Raw genomic sequence first — 19,015 nt, 5'->3', positions numbered from 1 at the left:
TTCCACATCCTCAAAGTTTTTTAGGGTGTTAGGACCAGCACCTTTCCACCACAAGATGCCCTGAATTACTGGGACAACTAGTTTGAGCAGGCAAAGGTTGTCACAGTAAAGCACCATGTACATCTTGCTCTATAAGGCAAGCAGGTTGTTTGGCTTATGCCTCCCTCTATATCAGCTACTTTCTCCTTTAGTTACAGATAAGATGAGCAGATTAGTAATTCTCAACAATATCAATTACTTAGTAAGGATGTAAATGGGTTGGATTCAGAATGGATGTTAGCAAGAATCAGGTTTAACAGATTACATGATGCTATATATATATATATATATATATATATATATATATATAGCATGGTTGAATAGTCATTTGTTACCGAGTTCTTGCTACTGCTAATTTCTATTAAGAATTGATGAACACATTTAGGCTCTGTTTGGGAACTTTGAATTGGAGGAGCGTTGTGGCTCCCCTGACACTCTTTGTTATCAGAGAGCAGTGTGTTGTGGTTTTCCCAGCACCCGCTGTTGTTTGGGAGCAATGGTGTTGCCAAAACACTGAGTTCACAACCCCAAAATCACATTTGAGCACCATTCACAATAGAATATTTTTTCGCAATTCCATCCCCAATATTACATTTTGGCAACACCTGGAAATCCCAATGCAAAGATACCCAACAAAGCCATAATAAAAAAGGAAAAATGATTGTACTGTAAGACAAATATGACGTGTTTTACCAAATGCCTTAGAGATGTTGGAAACAAATTTTTTTGGGGCTAGGCCAAAAGAAAAACCCTATCATCACTAACTGCACATTGGCAGGGCTGTAGTTGCTAGAACCCTTTTAAGTCCTTAATACCCCAGTTTGATAAGAACAAAAAGTTGGTGCTAATCTTGACTTGAAATCTCTTTTTTCATAGTTTTTTTCAATTATTTAAAATAGTCACCAAAGTTTTCCATGCCAATCTTAGTTGTGTACTTTTCTAGATTATTTTGAGTATATATTTCCATTTGAAACATGGATAAATGTGATTCATTGTTTGTTAGAAAATTTGCCCGTCTCCTTCAAGGCGCCTAATTTTTCAGAAGACAAAAGAACAAATTTGTTAAGAAAAAAAATCATTGGACAGTTTTTTCATATTTTTTAATTTGCAGCCAATCTCAGTATTGTGCCCAAAAGCTACTGCCATCTACGTTTTTATCGATTTATTTTATCAAAGGGCTCTTAAACGAGGTCTAGGGGTGTCAACCGGTCAGGTTTGGTTCGTACCCAGGTGGAACCAGACCCAAACCTGATTTGAGATGATGGTACCGGGTCGAGATTCAGATCTAATTGGACCCACCATATGAGAAACCATACCCGGATCGTATAAGGTTTACATGAACTAGACCCAGATCATACCAGGGAAAATAATATTTCTTATCATTTTTACATTGAAAATTTACGCATCTTAATTGGAATTCAGGTCGGACCCAGGTCTGGTATGAAATTTTACAAACCATACCCAGCTCCATATATTAATTGAACCCTTGAGGTCTGACCCGGATTCTAATCAGGCCTTCTTATTTATCACCAAACCCTAACCTTATAGGGTTTGCTACGGGTCGGGTCTGGGTCAAACCCGACCTATTGACACCCCCCTAACGAGGTCCTTAAACCAGTGTTTCATTCAGTTGCCTCTATCTTATAATATGAGTGATGATGGATGATGGAAGCCACTGTAGTTACCGTCCTTGCATCATTCATGCTAGTTGTTTTCACTGGAGCTGAATGTTGCCATCCAAAATGCCATAGAAACCAATAAAACCCCGTTCTTCACAAAAATCCAGATGTCTAATAAGACAATAAGCGAGATGTTAATGTAACAAAGGTTAACCTCACACAAACAATCAGCACTTCGTTGAAGGTTTTTGGAATCAATAAAGATATTGGATAATCTTGACAATAATGAAGCAAAACTATTGATAGGATGCACAACCAAACAAAATATAGAATAGTGAATTTTATTTTTGCAATAGCCATTCTGATTAAAAAAAAAGGGGACTTTCTTTGTAATAACCATTCTGAAAAAAAAAATGACTTTCTTTGGATGGGTACAAAATTTAAAAAACCGATCAGATCTATACATTGGGCAGTGAGTGCTTGTTCTTAAAAAAGATTATTCTTACATTCACACGACAGCTCATTATTTTGCAGTTTCTTCAATAAGGGATCATGTGATTGCCCAAGGAAACTTGCCTTAACAGAGAAACTTGTTCAGAACACAAGAGGCCCACTATTTTTCCTTGAGCCCAACCAACAGAGAGAATTTTGCCACTAGAAAAAATGGATAATTTTAACCAATTATCTGGACAAGGTAGATACACCTCTAGAAGACCGATCATAGTTGCCAGAGTGGAAATCGATATCGGTAAACAATGCAGCTGTCGGAATAAGAAACAGTTATTTCAAATTTTTGTAAGTTTCCAAAAGGAGGGGAAAAAGGCAGTATGAAAAGTCATTTACAAAGAAATGTGAAATCATGTGAACATATGAATCGAGATTCCTAGTCATGGGAATTGGGTTTTCCATGTAACGATATCAGGATTTTAATGTCAAAGAAATCAAGATTCCTTTTTTTTATTTTTACTAGGAGAAACCGCCCCACGCGCAGAGACCTAGCTGCACTGGCTCAACCTGCTGTACTTACGGTCGCTGTCCTGTCAGCATAAAACTTCACGGGCTTACCCCTCGACCCCAAGGAGTGGCCAAGCTTTGGCTTATGCAGGTGGGTGACGCCTATGGGATTCAAGCCTAGTCTGCCCATCAAACAGCCTAGGCCTCATCGCGCTACGCCAAACCCCTTGGGTCTCAAAGCAATCAAGAATCTTGAGACAATTGAAATTCTCATAGCACAAGAATTGGGATTCTCATTCATGAAGATCTAGATTCTCATCATAAGAATCAAGATTCTAATGTTTAGAAATCGAGATTGCTGAATGCTTCCGCTTTCCACTACAATTCCTACCTATTCTAAGCACCTCTGGTAACAACTTTTTTTCTCCAACTTTTGTGCACAGTTCACAAATGCTCATCACTTTTCAGCGATCTCAATTCCCTTGAAAGCATTCGATAAATATCTTGAAGACATTTTCTGGAGGCAAGGTTAGGTGATTGGGCCCAAGTACTTTACAAAGTACTCAGGCCACACAAAACACAGAAGATAACTACCTCGTGTGGCGATTTTCTATGCAAAATAGAAATACAAAAAACCACTACGCATGCACTGATTTTCTATGCAAAACTCAAAACACGGAAAATAGCTGTGCATACTCGGACCCGATCACTGGATATGCTCCGCATTTTCCCATGGGCACTGTTTAAGCAGAGTTCACGAGATGGTCCAGATTTTGCATCTGCTGCAGACCCCAACATTAAGAACACTTCAAATGTGTGTTCTTCAGTTGAGACCGCTGAGACACTTGAGGCTTACCCTCAACATGATTCATAGTCCGACACCAGACACCAATAGGCATTATCATCACCTTTTTGGCTGGCAGAACCATGAACAAGTAATAGAGATCGATGCATTTTTCCACTGAATGCGCTCCACTATTAAGGCTCTGTTTGGGAATCAGCAGTATTTGACAGTTCCTCTCCACAAATTTCAACTTCCCTGAAGGCCATACAAAAACCTAATCACCTTGCCTCTACATGCAAAATCAGTTATTCCATAATCCAACTGCTTCCAAGTCATCCATAAAAACAACTGGATCTAATTTTCTACACACAATCATGAAAATCCTTTAATGAGATCAGCTTCAAACAGCATGCTGCAATGTGCAGACACAACACAGGAATGAGAAAACAAACTGTCCCTTTCTGCTGATCATGAGCTGCAAAGTAAACGACAGAGAGGTGGTACTCCATGAGATGACAGCAACAGTGCATTGAGAGTGTTGCACCACTATTTCTTTGGGGGCACCATTCATACTTGCATCGACAGATTTTTTGACAAAATTTATCCCTTCACCAACAGTGGTGTAGTTACAATGACCACACGAATCAGATAAGATTATGATCTCGCATAAGACCAGGGAAGAGGCTAAAAAGCAAAACAATCACACAACATAGAGAATGAGCACTAAATTAATGATATACTTGAATAGGAAAGAGTATTCGGTAAATAAAAAGTCTCTGGCAAAGAAAAATAATACAAAAAGATAATTGCATCCTCTACAAACCTCGAAGAAACATTTCTTTTTAGAAACGACATGCTAAGCGAACCTCCATTCACTTTACGACTCATCCTGCCTCAAGAGAGTCTGCACAGTTCCAAAGCCCAAACACCAAAGGGCCTTCATCACAAACTCAATTTTACATACCTTTTCTGTGATCCCACCATGCAATAAGCTTTGACAAAATGAATCATAATCCAATACAAGGTCCATGATATTTACTCTGTCCCTTCCTCAAGCAGCAAGGGTACAACTCCACTGCCACAAAAGATCAACAAGCAGGACAGCTTCTATAAAAAGTAATCAGGTGTTCTCCGAGTCACATCTGGCTCTCCTCGCCGTGGAGCTGGTTCAAACTGTAGCAACAAATACAATCTAAAAATGGCAAAGTGCGAAGACTCACACATGCACACACGAACACAAAGCATGCAGACATGCCATGGGCACAAAGAGGTCACATACCTGAATGAATGTGTGACCTTTGCAATCATCAACTTCCAAAATCGATGCCATATTCCCACATCGGTAGCAATAATTAGGTGCACTAAAAATTGTCACCACCTTTTGCTCCTGCAAGAGAAAAGTAAGGTTAATTAACCACCCAAACAATCAAATCCAAATATGCAAAATAGCGCACAGAGAGAGAGAGAGTTACATGGCCCCAACTGAAACCCTCCATGACAAGTTGGTGAGCTCTAGCTATGAGCTTCAAATTGTTGGTGTGGTTAAACTGCTCAGATATATCCTGTGCCAACATCCTATCAGGTAAGAAAACAAAATAGATTGAAGTAAAAGATGGCTCATGGACAAGAGATTGCATATCGACAACACCTGACCAAAAGTATATCCAGCACCACGTGGTGATATACCCCACCCGCATCGATCATCAGGGTCAGACCATAAGAGATCACACATGGGTCCTTCATGAGGGACTTCTTGGACACGGTCAAAATTTCGTATGTTATCCAGAGTTTCAATTGATGGTGACAGGCCACCATGCAGACAAAATATTTCAGATTCTACCTACAGAGACAACAGGTACAATTTAGACAATAGTTTTGTTCAGAACACATGCATACAGCAAAATAATCAGAACAGTTTCAAGTGGCACCAAATCTCATTGGGCTATTCTCACGAAATCACATGAAACAGAAGCTGAAAACGTAAATGACTAGAACATGAATGCAAAGCTTGATTGCAAGTCATTAATTGATTGCATTTGCAAAAGGAACACAACCACCAGACAAGAAAAACCTTGGGTTTGGATTGGGATATGCTATGTCGCATAGGTACAGATGGAAAGCCGAAGTACCCAGTATGAAGACAAGTTGGATCAGAATCAATCTAGATCAGATACTCAGGTTTGTTATTATTCGCTTTTTATTTTTAAGTCAGTTTTTCTCAATTTTTTACATACATTTTATTTTCTAAAATATAAAATTATATAGCATAGTATTTTCACTCATAAATTATATCATTTTTTCATTTATGTATCATACTCATCATCACACACTCACACACACCTGTACTCACTAAGAAATTCCTACGTTGTACCTGCACATGCACCCATACCCATGCATATGTGATATAGGGGATATATTTTATTGTAACAGCCATTATATGCTATTTTTTCTTCATTATCATAAATCATTTGAGTAGGCAACACCTTGTTAAACATCTATCCATATATTTTACTATTTTTATAAATAGAGATTCACCTTCATTACCTCCTACAGATTTGGTTTTCCTTTCATTGCTTTTATTTCTCTGAAAGAAAAGCCAAGATGATAAAAGAGAAATGACTTCTCAACAATTTATGAAAAATGCTGGTAACAGGGTTAGCAATTAAGACACAACTCACAACTTAAGTATAAATTCCACTTTTGTACAGATTTTGTGGACTGTTGTTCAGAATCTCACTGTTTGTTATTATTTTAAAAATGGACTTCTGGACCTTTAAGCTTAAATCAAACAAATTCCAAATTCCAATTAACTAGACTGTGAGTTGAAGACAATTCATTGCTAACATGCGATACGGATATTATCTAACATCAACTCTTGTATTTTTATGTCAAGGGACTCAGGTGCACCTTGGAGGACCAATGCCTTAATTGAAAAGCCTATATAATTGAGGTGCAAGGCAACAGGGATAGCATCCTTAATAACGCATTATGCACAACTATTAAACAAAAAATCCAAATAATCATATAGCCCGATGCATAGTACAATCTCAATGGATGAGGAAAGACCTTTCAATCCCATGGGAATGACAAATATTTCACGTATCTTAAACAAGAAGATTTTGTTCACAAAAACAATGGCTAGAAACTATAGGCAATCAAGAACTTGAATGAGAAACAAGCTTATGCCAATGTATTCAGCTTGAACCTGCACAGTATTGACATAAGCAGGCTTATATGTGATGCAATGCATGCATATGCTGTCACATATAGTCAATTATGCATACAACTATCCCCAAAACATGTGTTAAATGTATATGACCCCACATCTCTGGTCCTAGATAGTCCTACTCCAAAATGATGAACTTTCACAAATTCATTTAATTTAGAAAATTTATTGTCAGCACAAGCTCAGCAGTATCAAATAGACCATAAACAGACACGTATCTAAACAAGCCAATGAAGTAACAAACATGAAGGATGGGAAAATAATAAAATAACTTCCATACTCACCAAAGCTGTCAGTGGAAAATAGTCAAATAGGTCCGTGAAGGTCTTCCAAACACTTGCATTTCCATACCTGCCAACATTAACAACCAGAAAGGAAATAAGTTTTCAGCATATTTATCGTGAACCAAGTCCAAATAGATGGAAGTGCAGTTGGGTAACAATAAAATTTTAGGTCATCTTAGCATCTTGTTAGTATCTGTCAACTATTAACACAAGATCTTGCACAGGCAAACAAGAAGCAATGCCTTTCTTGAAGCCTTGCGAACATGCCAATCCTTTGGTAGAAAAGGAAATGTATATATAAAGGCTCAAGTGCATAGGCAAAGATGCATTATACTGTATACATAGGTATACTAGCTCATGCATAATGAACGGATGCATCATATAGGCAAAGATACCTGAAAAACAATTGTCATGATTGTGAAGCAGGTATATCTCAAGGAAAAATGATAAGGATAAAGTATGTGGTAAAGCGCAATCTTTTAGCCATCATGCATCTCCAGGAACATATCCCCATATTTTTCCTTTTGTAACTTAAATAAGTAAATATATATTTGGCTTCCAGCCTATACCGAGATGTTGAGCTCTATTTTTTTCTCGTCTTCACAACACAGAATCCATTTACAATTCAGCTCTCTTCATCTTACAGTGGCACTCACAATTTTACTCATCCCAAACCCATTCATATCCTAATATTTGTATTGGCATTCTCTACATCTTCAGCATCATAATTTTCTGCAGCACATGCATATGGATTGAGTCCCTGAAACTGAAAAACACACACCTAATCTGAAAAGAAATGGGTTCACAAACAAAATACACTGAAATAATCCAACATGACAACCTTGCTCACAAAATACAGATGCACCTTTCTGCTACATGTTTCCTGTGGAAAAATGATTCAATTCTTTAGATGATTCTAATAGACAATAAAGCCGTGAACCAAAATAGACATGAAAACTTGACTGTTATGGTAATGCATGAAAGAAAACACCTATTGTAGACGACAGTGTATGCTCGATTCAAAAAACAGGTGTGACAGGATACAAATCCATCAAAGAGAGCCCACAATATAGACAAAGATTGACATGATACTGGATCGAAACAATATATCTCAAAGTAAAATAGAAATTATGAGAGCAATGCAAGGGCACAACAGTAATAAATGACACACTATCATGATTTAAAAGCAAAAGGTTTGAAAGAAATGAAACAGCCAGAAGAAAGAACTCACTTCCGCAAGCATTCATCATAAAACCCATAAACTTGAGTTATCTGTGAAAACAATAAAAACAAACCCTGTAAGGAATCCTGAGAGAATTACACAGATTAGACACCTATATCCTAAACATGCAAAGGCTTTACCTAAATGTCAAGTACACGCTAGTACCCAGTGTTGAGAAAATAAAACCAAAACTCTTTATTTCACTGACTAAAACCAGGTTGGACTATTCCTCCAGATCCTATCTTCCTCTAAAAGCCATTAAACTCTATACAACATGGAATATCTTTTTAATTGCATACCTGGCGGCTCTCATGATTTCCTCTAAGGATGGTAATTCGTTGAGGATAACGAACCTTAAGGGCAACCAAGAGCTGCACAAAAGTTAGAAGATAAACTATTATATAGCATGTCCAAGATATTCCAAAGATAGAATTTATTACATATAATTTCTCATCACAGATCAGAAACAATGCGTGTAAATCAAGATTATACAAGAACTAGGCCAATACACTGAGATATGCAAGCAAGTTTCAGTCTACAGAGCAAGGCACTACAACAACATTTTCCACATTAAAGATCACAACCAGCTCTGCAACATAATGCAACAAAACTACAAAAATTAAATTTTTAGCTTAAATGCAAAGAATAGTGTAGACAGTCAATGAGTTGAGCAAATACTCACAGAGATAAATCAGGATTATAAATCAGAATTGACATGGCAGTGACTTCTCACACTGCCCTACTCTCTCCTGTAATCCACTTTAACAATATTTCCATTTGACTTGTTTTCAAATGAAAACAAGGATAAAAGGTCTGAAAAGAGGCCCACAAGAATTTTACAGTGTCATGATTCAACTGGATCCTTGATAAACATTATTCAAGTTTATATGTATCGCTGCAAATTTGAAAGGATGCAGAAAATAGCACAAATTCAGTTGCATGTAATTTATGTGTTTCTAATATTATTATGCTTGTTTTGTTTTGCTACCATACCTATAGAGCAATTTTGGTGCAGTAATGAAGTCAATGTTAGCATAATCGAATCAAATCAGTTCTGTGATTTTCTTGGGAATCACCTGAATTGGTTTTTTTTTATTTGTCAAGTTTTTTACTTTTATGATAATTATAATATTTTTTTAGCGATTATACGGTTTATGGATTAAATGCATTCTTTAGAATTTGATTGGACCCTATAAGTCGGCATTTATTTTATTTCTGTATTTTTTTATTTTAGATGAATTTTTGAATTTTTTTTTAAAAACAAAAAATTTAAAAAGCCTGACTCAGATCAACTCAATTCAATTCTGAATCAGTCGATTCTCTGCTTGTTTGGAAAAAACAAATCAGTTCAGCTTCAGAAAAGTCTGGCAACATTGAATAAACAAATTTTCAGAAATTAAACTGACAGATTCAAGTTCACAGGAATCTTATTTATTTAGAACAAGAGATAAAGCATAAACACTCTCAATAAAGCAATGATATAATGTCTAGGTAGAGGATAAAAAGTACACAACAAGTTCTTCTCATGTAACCGCATGATTAATGTCTGCACACAAGTATCCATTGAAATCCAGGCAGCCACATAGAAGCACAATCGCTTGCCTATGCATGTTAAGCATGTTGACATTTATATGCACCCAGTAAATAAAATAATAGAAAGAAGGTATCTTCAATCCAAGACACCACACATGAACTTATACATTATAACAAGCAACAGATCCATTGAAGTTTACTTACTGTTACAGTTTCAACAGAGTAGTATCCACGATCCACGTAGTCACCCATGAACAAGTAATTGGTATCTGGACACTACAGAAGAAAATAACAAAAGGAAATCAGACAGTTCTCTATGAGCAACATGCTCAGACTGAGTTTTTTAAAAAGTGCAGAACATCACAGCATACTCTAATGACCATGAAATATTTTGATGCTATAAAATAGTAGGAATTAAAGAAACAAAAAAAACACAACACGCTTAATCACAGGGATCGTCAAAAATTTAAGAAACATTATGAAACAGCAAACCTATAATACAAAATTCCAAAAAAGTGAACTAACAAGTCATATACCAGGGTCATGTAAAGGCAGCAGACTGCTCAGAATCACCTTAAATATATCCTCAGAGCAACAACCAAAACCATAGGTGGTGCCCAAGAAGCTCCGACGTTCAACCAGTGGCTTAAGTAAACCACGTAATCAAACTAAAACAAAATTCATGCAGTGTAGCCTTAGCCATTAAGTGAGATATGATTTACTCAAAACAGAATCTTGTTAGTGGTACTACAATTCATGCAAAAAGGAATCAACTTTTATTGACTCGAAGGGAAAAAGGTTTAGCCATACAACAGGAAGTAACCAGTGATGCAAATGACTAACCACTTGTTTGTTGCCCATATTTTAGCTCAAGTAGTTGACACTGATAATCTCATAGAGATAAGCAGCTGATAAGGAGATTATTTTCAACAATATATTATATAACAAATTTCCTCACATAGTCTTTGTTCAAAAACGAACAAACAGATTATTTTGCTTTTCAACCTACGCTCTAAAAATAATTGCTGTTATATCAAAGTGTTTCTTCTAGTAATTCATTATTTTATTAACTAGCACTAATAATTTATTAATAAATTCAAGATGTATTCAATTAAAAAGAAATATCTTGGAAACTTTTTTTTAATGGACATTTTGCAAATTTCAAACTTTGCTGGGTGGGGTGGGGGGAGAAGGAGGCATGTTGGTTGGTGCACAAGGGGAAGGAGAGAGTGTAACGTTATTAAGCCATCATATTCATAGATTAGAGGGTGTCTGTCCACTCTTATATTATCTTTCTTTCTTGACTATTTGCTTGGGAAGAGATATTTGTTCTTTTCACTCGTAGAGCAATAGAAAGAACAGATACCCAAGCAAAAAGCAAAAGATCTCAGGTTTATGTACACTGACAGAGTACCATTTGGATAATACAGATGGTAGGATTAAATGTGTTAAATGGTATGGGTGGTGATAAGTTGTTGGTTACATAAGCAAGCGATAATGTCCTTCACTGTACATGGTTAGGAATGAGAGTTTGTTATGGCATTTGAAGATGTCGGTCTGCTTAAATATAAGTAACAGGGAAAGGGCACTGATGCATGTCTTGTAGAAAAAAACAAAGAGATGCTCATAGGGAGAAAATGAAGATACTTGTTCATAGAGAAGGATCATTTGTTGATAGCTTGCTTGAGGAAGAGAATGGAATAATGGAGAGGGACAAGAGGAAGAGTTAAGATGCAATCAGGATTTTATGAAGACTTACTAATTTTTACAAGGACGTGGCAGCCATATCTTCACATGGACTATTGGATTGATAGATGAATCTATTTTTTGGTTGAATGTTTTGATACACCATAATGATTATATATTTGATGCTTTTGCAGCGCTACATTATGATTCCCAGAATACCATTACAAACTTGAAATAATGTTGCAAATTTGTCAGTTATCTTTTTAAGAACATACACAATTCTGCATGCCTTGTGAAAACGATATAGCATATCTACAAGACTACAAGTTCTGCAGATTCATAATGTAGATGTATTGTGATCCATGTTTCATCTACCTAGTATTGTGTCATAAATATATTCAAATGATTTGAGGTGACAACTAGGTGTGAGTGGGAAGCTCACTCACCTTGGTTAGGTCTCGCACCTTGCCTTGCCTTGCCTCACACTCCTGATTGTATAATTATTGAGTTATATCACATGGACTCGCCTAATAGGCTGACATGATAAAGGTGTGGGTGTGGTCCAAGGTTATTTTTGTCCAAAATGGGGGGGGGGGGGGGGGAAGGGTTATGGCATGACTCATCCCCCCCCACCCCGACTCTAACGCCTCCCCCTCCCTGACCCCAACTCTCCTCTCCTCCTCCAATGGCGGTGACAACCTCGGCGACGTCCTCTTCTTCCGACGATGAAGGCCTCTCTCTCTCTCTCTCTCTCTCTCTCTCTCTCTCTCTCTCTCTCTCTCTCTCTCTCTCCTCCTCCCTTTGCCACCGCCTCCTCTCTTTCTTCTTCTTCCTTCTCCTCCTCCTTCCTCCTCCTCCCCTCATTGGGTAAAGGGCCAAACCTAGGCCTGCTGGGTTCAGCTCTGGTGAACCCAGACCTGGGTTCAGCATAACCGAACCCAGGGTTGCTGGGTTGAGCAGAACAGAACCCAGGCCTGATCCAAAAGAGGCTCTGGAGAACCCATGCATGGGTTCAGCAGAACTAAACCCAAACTTGGGTTGGGTTATGAGTTCGGCCAGCTTTTTTTATGAACTTTATTTTAATAAAAAATTTATTATATATACCCCTGAACCCCCACACCCAAGTTTTTTTAAAGTGCCGCATCGCCGCACCCGCACCTATGTGACATAGTTGTTGAGTGATCTTTTTGTCGCTCTTTTAAAAACTGGTGAAAACTACATATAATGGTGAAAGTATCAGCCTGAGCAATCTGAACCATAGTTGGATGTATTCTTACAGATCTTTATCTGGATCTGACAAAGGTGTATTCCTGATCATGTTGGTGCCCTCAGGTAAATACACACAGTAAAATCTGGAACTCGATGGTTATGGGGTTCTGTTTCCAGATCAAGGCCCATGAACCCAGCTCAGGTCAGTGCTTGAGACAGTTTTAAATTCTATCTGCTATGTGATGATGATCATGTCAGACCAACTAGATGAATCTAGTGCAATTTTATTCTATTTGAAGTTTACATTGGCACTACATGTGAAAGAGACCACATGACTTCGAAGTTTGAAGACACATGGAACAGAAAGGGTGTGGGGACAAGTTCAAGAGACTTTTTTGAATGGTTTTTTTCCAGGGGACAAGTTCAGGAGACTGAAAATAATGATAGCACTGGATAAATAATGCTCCAAAACTCAATTTCACAACTTCCAATTGAAGCCACAAACTTGTAACTACAAACCAACATTATCACTTGATCATGATTTCAGTCACTAATTATTCATTTGAATTTTTTACCCATATCCAAAGTTCAAGAAGAAGAATGCTGAGACGATATGAAGTACCTTTCCTCCAATACGAAAGAGCTCTGCAAGATCATGAAATTGCCCATGGATATCACCACAAATTGTCACAGGGCTTTTCACAGGCTGCATACAGGAGAAAAAGAAGGACCACCATTTAAAGAATTATTGGAAGTTATGCCTTATAAGTCTGGGTAATCAGAGTAGCATTCTCATAAATAAAAACAGCAATTTTTGGCAGACAACAAAAAAGTGCTTGCTAGTAATATAAGAAAATGATGCATTCAAATATATGTTAATGTAGAGCATACCGATTTTTAAATCACATCATTTTGAAACTAAATCAATACTAAAAACGTCCGGCTGGATGTAAAATCAAGAAAAGCACATGAAGATCTGATCTAAGATAATTATTTACCAATCATTATATGAAAGTTCAGCTACATCATGATATAAGTAGTAAGACTTTGGAAAGATTTGGCAACAAAGACATATTGAATGAAGAAATGTTTTACAATGAACACGAGCAAATTCACAAGCAAATTCACACCTGGACGTTGCTTTCTTCCATCAAGATCTCCTTAGCTTTCTCACACAATGTTCTTACCTGCATTTAAAAATAATATGCAAATAATTAATGAACAATTCATATCGATTACATGTGTCAATAACATCAAGATTATGCATCTGCTGAGAACAAATACCAACAAATATTAGAGCAGGAAAAGGAAAAACAAATAAACAGGCTAAAATCAAAGAAATGTCTGCGACATGGCACTACCATTGTAAGCCATGCTTAAAGTGGGCGTAATTCAAATTAGTGCCCTGTATTCCCAGGAAAAGATAAAGAAACAAATTCATGCTGAAGAACAAGAAAAAGTATGAGTACGGAGAAAAAGAATTACAGCAAATGAAATAATACAAGGTGAAAAAATATCAAATAACCTTGAAAGAGAACTAAAAGAAGATATAAATGAAAGAACTATGAACACAATAGAATAACGATAATACTTGAATAATACAATCTCGCTTTTCAGCTGAGTCGTCAATATGAATATTTATAGTTTGGCTGAATATGGTTTTTACAATAGACAGGAATACAATGGTTACAATACATTGAGTTATCTAATTCAACGATAACTCATATCATTTGGCTTATCTTGAGGAGTCCACACAGCCAAGAGAGTTCGTAGATCCTGTATACGAAGAGTCCATAGTCTTGAGAGAGTCCACGGAGCCGAGAGATCATAATCCCTCGGTTTGACCGGTATCTTGGTTATTATCGCTACCCTCGGTTTGACCGGTATCTTTGCTATTATCCTTAACACACACCCGCAAGCTCAGCGAGGGGAGACACACACGTTGAGCTTGTCACGAAATTCATGAAATTTTGAGGTGGGCAGCGGCTTGGTGAGGCCATCGGCAAGCTGATCCCTGGAAGAAATAAACTGAACTTGAAGATTGTCAGATCGTACGTGATCCCGAACAAAGTGAAAATCAATCAAAACGTGCTTCTTGCGAGCATGAAATACGGGGTTTGTAGCTAAAAACAATGCACCAAGATTATCACACCACAAAACTGGAGGTTTGGACAGAGACACTCCGAGTTCCGTAAGTAAGGACTTTAGCTAGAGCAGCTCGGAGGCAGCACAAGCAAGCGACTTATACTCAGCTTCAGTGTTGGACCTGGCAACAATGCGTTGTTTGCGAGAAGACCATGAGATAATATTGTTGCCTAAGAAGACAACAAAGCCACCGGTAGACTTGCGATCATCCGGGCAGCCTGCCCAGTCGGCATCAGAGAAGGCACTTAGAACAAGAGACGAAATTGGGTGAAGGAGAAGGCCATATTCAACAGTGTCTTTCAAGTAGCGAAGTATACGTTAAACTGCAGACCAAGGTTGCCAGACTAGAAAGCGGAAGCGGGAAACGATATGGGAAGCAAAAGAAGCGAGAAGTGATGCATTTTAAAATATATAGGAAGCGGGAAGCGAGAAATAAAAAAAATATATAAGAATTGAATGAGAATCAAAATAAAACACAAATAAAAACTAAAATAAAAGTGACCAATATTAAATTTCATGATTTTTTAGTGTAAGAATTAATTTTTTAACAAAATCTAAAAATGATGACTACCAAGTACCAATTTAGTGAAAGTACATGGAAGTGAGTGAGAAGAGTCAGAGAAAACACATAAAAAGCATGAAAAGTTGAGTAACAGAACATATAATAAGAATAAGTGAAGCATGTGGAAAGCATAGGAGAAGCGTTGGGGAATCGAGGTTCTCATCAAGTTTCAGAAGCCAGGAGTATCGCGCTTCCAAAGTGAGTTTCTGGGAAGCGAGCTTCCCACCTATCTAAGAAGCTTCCGGTAACTCTGCTGCAGACCAATGCTCATCAAAAGGCTGGTGCATATACTGACAGACTTTGTTAACAGCAAACGCAATGTCTGAACAAGTGAATGTGGAGAAATTCTGGTCAACCAAAACATTGATTTTGCTACAGGCACTTATTCCTGTAAATCCTAGATTAAGCAAGAAAAATGTAGCAATTCTACTATCTAGTTACCAATGTTAGATAATCAAGAAAAAATATGGGCCATGTCCAATGAACATTTTATGGCCACCATTTAGTCTATGTTTTTGTTAGAAGGAAGTTTGGCATAGTGGCACACGAAAACATGAGCAGGTTAAAGAAATCATCAAAGAGGAAGATATAAAAGGGAAGGGCTTTAGATGGTGGAAGTTGAAGGTCATGAAACAGATATTGGGGCATGGTGATTATATATATATATATATATATATATATATATATATATATATATATATATATATATATATATATATATATATATATATATATATATATATATGAGAACATAAGAGTCCATATGTGTATGTGTGGGCATAACTCATCACAGATGGTTCTACATGTATATATGTGTAAACAGGTGTTGGCTGGGATAGCGGATGCAAGCACCATGCATGCACACAGAGCATGCTGGTTTTCACTTAAATTAGACATTATAACCCTGGTGGATGGCAGACCCGACCATCCATAAAAAAGATGTGCATGATTGGTCACTAATGATAAAACAATCAGGAGCGAAACAGGGATGTCACAGGCAGGTGACTTACCAAACTCCAGTAAGAACAGAAATCCCTTGAAACAGTTCCCAGCTATCGAATTAGGATTTTATGCATCGTACAATTATTTCAGAATTTTTAAAATTATTACAACCATTTTCAAAGTTGAAGAATCATTTCCACTCTGCGAGCGGATTGCAATCAATTAAAGGTTCGATAGCCACCCTCTACAATTCCGACATTGGTGAATGGCCAACATACCCTGGCCATTTTCTCAGCCACAAGGCAGCAAGGATTTTAGTTAGGCAAAAGAATTCGTTAGGTTGCAAAATATAAGGACAAAAAGATAAACCAAAATCTCCAGGGAGAGATGGCATACGCTTTCCGTGAAGATGATCGAGACACGAATTACTAACTTGATAGGTTGGGGTATAAAAACACACATATTAACGAATGTGAACAAGATCATAAATTTTTAACGAAAATTTCTCTCAGTCCTGCAGTAAGAAGGTAAAAGCCACAAAATGACAAAATCGCCCAGATATTCAACATCATAAGGCTTTTCTTTGTCCCCTTTCTAGAAAAAATAGATGATTGTAGTCATAATCATCGTTGTCGTCATCAAGAATGGAATAAAAACAATGAAGATTTCGCAATGTCAAAGCAATCTAAACCAAAATGTCGAAACCCTGCCTCAATCATTAACCTCAAAAACACAAAGTTCCCAACGTCGAAGCAATCTAAACCAAAAATGCCTTAACCCTGCACCAATCATTAACCTCAAGAACACAAAGTTCGCAACGTCAAATCAATCTAAACCAAAAAATGCCGTAACCATGCGTCAATCATTAACCTCAAAAACACAAAGTTCCTAACCAAGAAACTTTTGTCCCAGAATCACAGAGAGATAGAGAGAGATTCGAAATTCAAACGATGAAGAAAAAACAAATATTTCCGTCGACGGGAAAGTGCGGAAACCAGATCGGGAATGCCTCCCCCGAAACAGAGTCGAAAGCGAGATCGCCCACCACCGGATCGACGAGAGACCCAGCCGATTGCACAGGCAAGAGATCTCCCCTCGCATTCCTCGCGCATTTATGGTTCCCAAAGACACTAGAGAATCCGAACGACGACGGCTGAACGAGCGAGAGGCAGATTCAAAGAAGAAAATCAGAGAAAAGGAGAAACCCTAACAGAAAGAAAGAGGGAGGGAGGCCAAACCTCTTGCTCGGAGAGGGGCTTGCACTGCATAAGCTGCGCAATCTGGGAATCGAGATCGACGCTCATCCTTTCTTCTTTCTTCCTTCCTTCCTTTATGTCTCTCCCTCTCTGTCTGCGTCTCAACGGAAGATGTGGGGGGAAGACGCACTGCGTGCGCGCGCGCAGAGAGAGAAAGAGATGAGTATCTTTTCCCGATCGGTACCTCTCTCTCTTCTGTCTTTTCTAAATCTTGTTAGTGATGATTCTTTGAACAATTGATAGAAAGGGACTGACTTGTCAGATATTTTCAATAAAGCCACTCAAATTTTTGGTTTTCACGTTCAGCCGCTTGGTTTTCTAATCGACATTTCGAACACGCACGCACAGGCCTCGACCTACTTCGGTAGGTGGGTCCGCTTAAGGCTTTCAAGTTGAAGGATGTCGAGAGTTCAATATTTAGGGTGTACGTCTTTTTTTTTTTTTTTTTTAAAAAAGTCAAACGAAAAGACAATAAGTACTCGAAGAGTTTTATACTGTTAAGTAATGCCATGTGAGGCACAAACTTTTTGTTCAGTTTTTGTCATGTAATAGCTTACCGAAAGCCTTGTGCGGCTTACAATGGCCTTTCTGCCTTGTAATGTTTGTACAACTTGTTTACTTGTAATTTTGCATTTTTCTTAACAAGATTGAGGTGCGTGGTACAATTGATTATTGTTGAATGTTTCTCTCTTCTCCTCTATTCTTTCCTTCTCTCTCAACTTTATTTGCCTATGTGATTATTATCGTCTTGTAATTATGTGTTTGCATGCAATATTATATGTGCACTTGTTGCTTTCGAAAGATCTACTGCATTCGCTTTTGAAACTCGCTAAAAGACTTGTTGGGTTAAGGTTCGCCTGACATCGCACGAGCCTTTGAAATTTAATTTGTGACAAGTGGTACGGGAGCTGACTTCACTTTAGGCAAGGTGAAGTTTGTCGAGTCTCACTCAGCCATGCTCGTTAATCATGGCTTTTGGAGATTCAGGTATGGTGATACCACTGAAGCCAAAGAGTAAGAAAGAAAAGGAGACAAAGATGTCTACCGTCGAAGAAGCTTGAGAAACTCCTCCAGCAGAATCCACCATGCTGAAAATACTCTTACGAGATATGCAGGAGATGAAGGCTATAGTGTTTGAAGCCTTTGTCAGCTATCGAAAGCTCGATAATAAGCTCAATACTGCAAATGAAGACCTCCGAGAAAGTATTTTGTTGCTTGAAGATAGAGTAGACTCGATCGTTACTGAGTTGGACACCGCGAAGGATTAAGGCTTAAGGACAGAACAGAATAACCAGGCTTTGGAATACATAATCCTAGCTCTAGAACGTCGACCAATGATCGGCGGTTATGGTGCAGTCAAGACGTCGACTACCTGATTGAAGGTTCTCAAGCCCAAGAAGTTCACTAGTGCTTACGACGCCAAAGAAGTAGAGAATTTCATGTGGCAGATAGAAGAATTCCTCAAAGCAAACTATGTCGAGGATGAAGCGATCAAGGTTTGAGCCGCTACAATGTGGTTGGCTGATGACTTCATTGTTTGGTGGCAAAGAAGAG

The 19,015-nt window shown here is 37.9% G+C and overlaps 1 protein-coding gene across 1 annotated transcript; it reads right to left on the bottom strand.

Annotated features, from left to right (window-relative positions):
- Positions 1 to 4,105: 4,105 nt before the first annotated feature.
- Positions 4,106 to 17,634, bottom strand: LOC149829091 (serine/threonine-protein phosphatase PP2A-4 catalytic subunit-like). The gene is made up of 11 exons (XM_090017895.1): positions 17,444 to 17,634; positions 13,687 to 13,743; positions 13,179 to 13,262; positions 9,866 to 9,937; positions 8,428 to 8,499; positions 8,138 to 8,178; positions 6,907 to 6,973; positions 5,045 to 5,236; positions 4,869 to 4,958; positions 4,676 to 4,783; positions 4,106 to 4,569 (listed from the first exon to the last, which is right to left on the bottom strand). The coding sequence occupies exons 1-11, from the start codon at positions 17,507 to 17,509 to the stop codon at positions 4,504 to 4,506; spliced, it is 915 nt and encodes a 304-aa protein (XP_089874021.1). The 5' UTR covers positions 17,510 to 17,634; the 3' UTR covers positions 4,106 to 4,503.
- Between the last annotated feature and the right edge of the window lie 1,381 nt (positions 17,635 to 19,015).

Source organism: Nuphar pumila, chromosome 9, assembly GCF_984573655.1.
Source record: "Nuphar pumila chromosome 9, dmNupPumi1.hap1.1, whole genome shotgun sequence".
In the NCBI taxonomy this organism is placed as follows: domain Eukaryota; kingdom Viridiplantae; phylum Streptophyta; class Magnoliopsida; order Nymphaeales; family Nymphaeaceae; genus Nuphar; species Nuphar pumila.
The sequence above is the reverse complement of the archived record's forward strand: the minus strand, read 5'-3'. Positions and strand labels throughout refer to the sequence as shown.